Here is an 8,153-nt window from a genome sequence, read left to right as displayed (position 1 = left end):
AACAAATTAGTATGTACGAGATTGTATACCTAAATTTAGGTACATAACATCCACACATTCATCTTTCTCATAAATTTATACTCGTAATTATTATTGTGGTGAATTGTTATTAGTAAATATAAAACTAATGAAACAATAATATGTTAAAGTTGACTGTAATAGCATAACCCTTGTTTATTTTTTAAATGTTTCAAGTAATCTAAAAATCATATTTTTGCAATATATTTATATTAAAAAATATAAGTTAAATGTAAATAAAAAAAATTATATCTCAAAAGATATTATATTAAAAAATTAAGAATCATGATTAAGAATTAAATAAAATCTTTAAAATATGAAAACTTTTATAAATTTGGAACATGTCATCAATATGTATTTATGATGAATTCTTACTAATCGACTTATGTCATAATATATATTAATATCAAATATTTTTGGTAAGAAACTATTACCATATATCTCTTTTATATATATGTTAAGTGTCATCTAACTCTATAAATAATATTTTTAATAAATTTCGTGGGATTTTAGACCGAATATCTATCATGTTTTGAAAAATATAAACAAAAATCTCATAAGATCAAATGGTTTATATTTCACATTAAAAAGATTGAGGTTGTGGATCTAATCATGCTTATGACTTTTTATTATGATATATATTTATAATAAATAAAAGCTATGTGGTTGTTGACTGGATGATGATTTGTCAAGTATACATAGGTGTCAGCTTACGTGTCAACCTACGATGGACGAAGACCGTGAGAATGCCACGTAGGAAAAAGATGATGTGACGAACTCTGAGTTATGTCACATCATCAAATTGAGATAGAGAATTATATATATATATAGAAAAAGATGTATCATGGATCTATAAATCCTTTCAATGATGCATATATTTAGAAAAAAATTTCAACTCGAAATAATATTACCGGTGTATATATATAAACAACTTAATACCTATAGATGGAAACTCACACAAGGTCTAATGTTTGCTCATGTTTGAGTTTGACTCTAAACATATTTGAAATGATCACATATATTTAATTTTCATATAAAGTGAGCATGTGAGAGTTTTTTCTTCAATTATAAGGGTTTTTCACGTAATATGTAAATTTATAATTTTTTTTATAGAAAATTTAAAAACTTCTTTTATCTTATAATTGGTCACCAGCGATCGGTTGAGCCGAACATCGTCCTCCTTAGTTTGTCTTTTCCAATACCATCTTATGGAAAAACAATTCTAATTTTGAAATTATTTAATTACTAAATTAAATATAACAAAAAATATATAATAGAAGACATATATATTTATTAATATATATGTATGTAGTATTACTATATCTAGTTTTGGGATGGAATTTTGACACCAACTAAGTTTTAGACAAGTTGGCAACTTGGCATGTATATTTTTGTTGATAGTCGAAGGTACGATGTTCGACTCATGGCTCCACATTGTTTCAATATATTTTTACGTATTTCTTCAAAACGAATGCACAAGTGGCAGCTTACGTGTGAACGTTTAAGAGACTAACAACGTGAGATCGTCACGTAAGAAAAAGATGATGTGGCTAGCAAAAAACCATATCACGTATGCATTTTGAGATAGAGAGTTATATATAGAGAGAGATTACGAAAGGGGAAATTTGGGTATATATATATATATACAAGGATTTTTACCCCGCACGATGCGCGGCTCTTGGATTATATTTTCAAAACTTTTATTATTGAATCAATAAAATCTCTAATTAGCAACGTTTCGATAAAAATTTATATAAAATAATTGAAAATATTTAAAAATCAAATATTCAAAATTTTCTTAATAAATCTACTGCATAAATGAGTGGACAAACAAAATATTAGAATACATACAAACAATTAGCAACAACAATTTTGTGGAATAAACTTGTTGTATTGATTTAGTATAAAACACATATTGATATAGACGCTTCTATATGATAGTAATTAACAAACTTATATATTAAAAAAAAGGTGCTAGCAATTATTTATTTAGAAACAAATTAAAAGTTGATTATTTTATTCATAATATATTGTGATTTTATTTTATTGATATTGTAACAAAAAAGGAATGTAGTATATATTAAATGGGAAAATTTCATAAAGATGACACATTGGAAATATCTTATGTGGCAAAATCTAAAGATAGTTTTAAGTTGAGTTGATGACTTTAAAAAGTTAGGATAACTATTGTTTTATTAGATATCTAGCAATAGCAATTATTTATTTAGAAATAAATTAAAAGTTGATTATTTTATTCATAATATGTTGTGATTTTATTTTATTGATATTATAACAAAAAAGGAATGTTGTATATATTAAATGGGAAAATTTCATAAAGATGACATATAGGAAATATCTTATGTAACAAAATTTAAAGATAGTTTTAAGTTGAATTGGATGACTTTAAAAAGCTAGGATAACTATTATTTTATTAGATATATAGATATAGATATATGTCTTTATGTGCTATTTTGAATGCATCATACTCAAAAGCAGGGTCATTTTTAAGGATTTATTAACACAATAAAACATACATAGTTATTTTCTTTAAAATAACCAAAAATATTATATTGATTAACATAACAAAAGGTATTGTCCAAATTTATTTTTTTAAAATATTCTACTATTAGTTTATTTTTAATTAAGGATATAAAGATGTTGCGGATCTAATATAAAATTATATCTCATGTAAAAGAATATTGTTTCTTATTACTTTGAGTTAAACGACAAACTAAATATTCAATATACAAGACTATCATAATGATAACTATTCGCTTTTTCACATGTAATTTATTTAACTATAAATATACATTACTATAAAAATTATCAGGACCAACAAGGAATTAGCCTAATGGTAAGACAAATACCTGATGAACTTAAGGTCTCAGGTTCGATCCCTGCTTGAGGCAAAAAATAATTCCTTTAAGGTACCCGTTACCAATGAAGCCTAGACTCATATGTGAAGTTTAAGTACGCGGGTTCGATCCTTCGGGGTGCCTAAATCATGTGGGGATTATGATGGAGGTATTTTAACGCCATCATATATATCTCATACGGGGTGGGTCGATGGGTATCTAATTGTGATATCGGGGCTAAAGTTCCCCCATAACCCTAAAAATTATCAGCGTAATGAACTAAGCTCGCGTATTACGCGGGATCATGATCTAGTTCATAATAAAAAGAAAGAAAAGAAAAACATTGTTAAATTAAAAAAAATAATTTTGTAATATGACATCATCTATTTTAAAATCTAAGATATATAGAATATTTTTAGTTTGACACATAACTTTTTTTTAAAATACCTTTTAAATTTAATCCTCTTTATTTATCTCTCCTTAATAAAACAAAAAGAACTTCTTTTAAAAAGTTTGACATGTGACAACCTCTCCCTATATTTATAAAAAAATCTGTCAAAATGTTAAATTAAACAAGAAATAAACAAGAAAAGCAATTAATCAAAAAACTAACTTTTCAACTTCAGCCAAAACACATTCTACATCAAATCCTCCATTTTCTGATTTCCCATGATTAAATTATAATTTTTCTCATTTACATCTTTTTCATCACCAAAAACATCATTGATTTTGTTGTTTCAAAGATTAGGGTTTGATTTAGATAATGGCAAGAACGAAGATCGGATAGCGATTCTAGTTTATCAAATCTGCGCATGTATATATTATTACTATTAGATTCATTCCAAATATGTTCTTCTGATATTCGCGATTGAGATTATCATGGATCCATGATTGAACTGCAATACAGTAATTTCTTATATGATGAAATAATCGAGATGCAAAACATTACAATGTCTTGGCTATCATCAATTTCACTTTAGGGAGGCTTGGTTAATTTCTTATATGATGAAAAACTTACCTTAATCCAAAAAATTTCCCACAAATTCGAGCCCCTCTATGGCTTGGTTATATCGACTTGGCAGAAATCTTCTCCAATAGGCATAATATGTCACTTAGTTCCCACTTCTCCACCACCATCTATGGCCGGAAACTTCCAATTCGATTTGACCTGGTTAACCAGTCAACTTATAGAAAATTTTATGTCTCATGTTCTGATATCCATCTATCCAACAAAGTCAGTTACACATATCTTTTAGAGAGGCAAACTCTGTTGGTGCTCCCATTGGTGATTACGTTGGCGATGCTTTAATTGTTGCTTGAACACTAGCTTTGGTTGTGGATTGCCTTATACCTGATCCCTGTTGGGGAAATTCGTGAATAACGAACAGATAACCGGATATAAACAAACTCTGAAAGGCGTGTAATCACTTTCAGATTGAATTAATTTGGCGGTTCACCCAAACTATTCAATCAGATACAATTCAGAGAATTAAGAATTTTCTGTGTGTTGATATTTGAGAGAAGAACCAAGAAAAAGAAAGAAGAGAATGATCAGAATTGATTACGGGATGTATTTATCCAAATATTAACTGTCTAAACGACAGTTATTTGGGGTTTCACGAATTGCCAACTTTGGTCCCTTAAGTTCCGAAAATTAAAATTTCGGAGGGATTTTTACCATAGCGATTTTTACCAGCTCGACCCCAGCCAGGGGCTCTGCCCCTTGGACTCCGCTCCTAGGGGTGCTGCCCCCAGACCCCCGTACCTTAGGGGCTTCGCCCCTAAGGTCATAATAAATTCAAATAGGCGTGCACTCCGCACCACCAATCCTATATGATGTATTATTATGACGTTATTGATCAAACAAGTTAACCCAATTACACTAAAATATCCAACAATCCCAACGTTGATATCAATTATAACTTATATATACGTATGTGTGTGTGTGTTCATTACGTATATTGTGAAAATTCGTTCCATTTTGGTGCAAAAATGCAATAACTAAAGAAACGTTGATCGCGGGATGAATAAAATATGGCATTACTTGATAATTCTGTTAATGTGAGTAGAATTGAAGCAACAATTGACAATTCGCAGGTTCTTAATGGAGCAATGTTGTATTGGACAGCCTAATGTAATGTATGTAAAAGGTTATGCTCTTGATAGATTTGCTGAAGGTCTATGGGCGCTATATCAGATTCATCATAACAAGGTTTTGGATAAAACTTAAAAGCTATAGACTTATTCCTAAGTGTGTCATGATATATTGTTACATTGTAATGATATTTTCTTGATTTAAGCATTTAATGATCTTTTCTTGATTTGGGCATGTTTAGCTTATTCGACACTTTTTATGTGATGTAAACAAGTGGGATGGTTCTTGATGCATTAATAGAGGAAGATCTAAGAATTCACCAACTACAAGTTGTTAATGCTACACAAGCTTCTTCTAGTTTGTCGGTTCTCGAGTATGTTGTCATCGACAGCCTCTAGACGTAATGATGTTTCTCAACATATGGAGTATTATCATGAAGTATAGTTTAGACATAGAGAAAAGTGTGAATAAATCTAAATGTGAAAAGTTCCAACTTATGTAGAGAGGAGTCAAGAGTCTATTCACATCTTATGTTTGAAACCGTGCTGGTGGAAAAATTTCTCGATCCAAAGAGCAAGCAAGCAATAGGGAGGATAAAGCATCCACATCCTCTGTTAAGAGCTGTACCATCTTTGTCTGATTGGTCTATGGTAAATGTTGTTGCTGTCGTGGCCCGTTTTCCAAATGATGATATCGATTATTTAGATGACTATAGGCAAGATTTGGATGTGCTTAAACTGATTATGTGATATAATAGTTTGAACCAAGTTATCAGCTGTAGCGAAAGGGAAAATAGGATGTGTTTCTGCTTTTTGAGCCAAGTCATATTAAGATAATAGGATGTTTGAGTGTTTGGCGTTTCTTATAATTTTTGATCATGGAAAATATAGACACTTTGTTGAACAAGAGTTTGAAGTGCAATGTTAAGGTAATAGATAAATTTATGTTGAATAGTTGGTCTACAATATCAAGCTACAAAGAAACTTCAGGACTACAACTTCATGGGACAAAAACAAAGATATGTTAAAAATATCAAAGCAATTCTATGGCAATGGCAACTCTTAAACAAATATATGTAGTTTCCTCTTAGTTAATTTATTCAGTGAATCAATGTCCATGCCATGCATATGAAATAACTTTTTTCTCTTTTGTGTCTTTTCTGCTGCAATGTTTCCTTTCTACATTATGCACGTGTATTTGAAATTATGGATTACTCTTTTCTTGATCCAAAATTCCAAATAAATCTTCTGCTTGATTTAGTTTTAAAGGGGCGAACATGTTCAACATCTAATACCTTTTATCAACATCCATTTTAGAAGCAATGATAACCCTACTGAAATAACTTCGTTGGACATCTTATGATATCTAGTCGTGCAAGCTGCATCACTTTGGTCGACTTAAAGCTACTTTTGGTGAGTGAGTACCCAAGCTAAAGATACGTTGGATGACTTTATCTATATAATTTCTAACTTATAAATTTGGGTTATTAAATGTTTCATGATGATACCTGGGTTGATTAGCTTGTAGTAGAATATAGTAGAGATTTGTATTCGTTAGTCATCCAAGATAGACCAAAAGGGAAGACAAGGAGATGATGTCAACTTTTCAACTTTTAAGTCAACAAAGCAGTACCCTTTTGTGTATATATACATCATGAACATGAATGAACTTGGAAGCTAGGAGCTAGGAAAAGAACTTGTGATATACTAATAAAAGTGACTCAAGCATATATGGATTTACCTCTACATGCAATAGGCTTTCAAGTCGACGACTTGTCACCGCGCAAAGTCACTGGGCATCTTCACCTCACTGAAAAGGCTTGTCAGGTGAAGTTTTTCTTCTATATTATCATATAATATCTTTTATAACGATCAAGTCAAAAATTGACAGAAACTTGGAATTGTATCCATAACAGCCATTGAGTGGAGGATCTTGGCAAGTGCTATATAGGTTAGCGCATCAGGTCCCGACCTTAAGACGACGCCCCCCCCCCCCCCCCCCCCACCCACCCACCCCCACAATTTTTACAATTCTTAGTTATATATTAGTATTAACATTCCTTTTTTGTTTAACAAACTCTTATAAGCAATTATTACACCATATTTTTGAACACTTTTAGCTATTATCGTTATATATATATATACACATCGTTATACGGGCCCCTTTTTTATATTTTTTTATCTTGCACACGTACCGTGAAATTCACTTTTCTGCCCTGCAGCCATTTAAGGTGTTACATGGAGGAGTGTCTGCATTGATATCAGAGGCACTAGCGAGTATGGGAGCACATATGGCATCTGGATGGAGTAGAGTAGCAGGTTTACAACTAAGTATCAATCACATCAAGAGTGCTAACCTGGGTGATCTTGTTTTCGCTGAGGCAACACCTCTCCAAACTGGGAGGACCATTCAGGTTTTGGTTTCTTACTACTTTTGGGTTTTTGGCTACTATATTGTATATGGGGATGAGAATATAAGGCTGTTAGGTACCTAAGTTTAGGTGTAAAACACTCACATATTCTTTTTTTAATCCATAAAATTCATGGGGCCATGTGATTTATTTAAAATTCAACAAATTTTAAAAAATTAATGTGAGGAGTTTCATACCTAAGTTTAGGTGTCAGACAACCTTATATTTACTTTTTCCATTGTATATATGTGAAATGAGTCAAAAAGATTATTTATACATTTTATTTGGACAGGTATGGGAGGTGATACTGTGGAAGATGGATCCTTCTAATTCAGAAAAGAGATTACTTATATCATCATCAAGGGTAACTCTTATCACAAACTTGCATGTGCCCAAGGACGCCGAGGATGCAGCTCAAAATCTAAAGAAGTACTATTCAAAATTTTCAAAATTATGAACCACATGGTGTTACCTCAAATACTTATTTTTATAATAACAACCTACCATTTATTTGTCTTTTCTAAACCATTTTACATTTTTATGTTTTAATTAACCAACTAGCTTTCAAAGTTTGTCTTCTTTTAACATCTTGTATGTCGTCAACTCGAATACCAGATCTGAACAAAAATTTATATGTCTGAATTAACTTCAATTAATTCAATAATCAACCAGAATTTAATCAATCTAAATTGATTAAACAACACAAACAAACCACTTCTTCTAAACAGGCGTGAATCACTCAACTATATAGTTGAAATTATTATTACAATCTCAA

At 30.8% G+C, this 8,153-nt stretch overlaps 1 protein-coding gene and 1 pseudogene across 1 annotated transcript; both read left to right on the top strand.

Annotated features, from left to right (window-relative positions):
- The first annotated feature begins 4,907 nt into the window (after positions 1–4,907).
- On the top strand, positions 4,908–5,751 carry LOC122610489 (annotated as a pseudogene).
- A 903-nt stretch (positions 5,752–6,654) lies between these two features.
- Positions 6,655–7,950, top strand: LOC122579758 (1,4-dihydroxy-2-naphthoyl-CoA thioesterase 1-like). Its single transcript, XM_043751986.1, has 3 exons — positions 6,655–6,794; positions 7,190–7,381; positions 7,671–7,950. The coding sequence occupies exons 1-3, from the start codon at positions 6,699–6,701 to the stop codon at positions 7,833–7,835; spliced, it is 453 nt and encodes a 150-aa protein (XP_043607921.1). The 5' UTR covers positions 6,655–6,698; the 3' UTR covers positions 7,836–7,950.
- The last annotated feature ends 203 nt before the right edge of the window (positions 7,951–8,153 follow it).

This window comes from Erigeron canadensis, chromosome 8 (genome assembly GCF_010389155.1).
Source record: "Erigeron canadensis isolate Cc75 chromosome 8, C_canadensis_v1, whole genome shotgun sequence".
Lineage (NCBI taxonomy): Eukaryota > Viridiplantae > Streptophyta > Magnoliopsida > Asterales > Asteraceae > Erigeron > Erigeron canadensis.
This window is presented reverse-complemented; position numbering and strand designations above follow the sequence as displayed.

What these genes read in the sequence shown, in the direction of transcription:
- LOC122579758 (XM_043751986.1), top strand. Translation starts at nt 6,699, where the DNA reads ATGGATTTACCTCTACATGCAATAGGCTTTCAAGTCGACGACTTGTCA. An exon ending in TCACTGAAAAGGCTTGTCAG is followed by an intron (nt 6,795 to 7,189) that starts GTGAAGTTTTTC and finishes TCTGCCCTGCAG; the next exon opens with CCATTTAAGGTGTTACATGG. An exon ending in AAACTGGGAGGACCATTCAG is followed by an intron (nt 7,382 to 7,670) that starts GTTTTGGTTTCT and finishes TTATTTGGACAG; the next exon opens with GTATGGGAGGTGATACTGTG.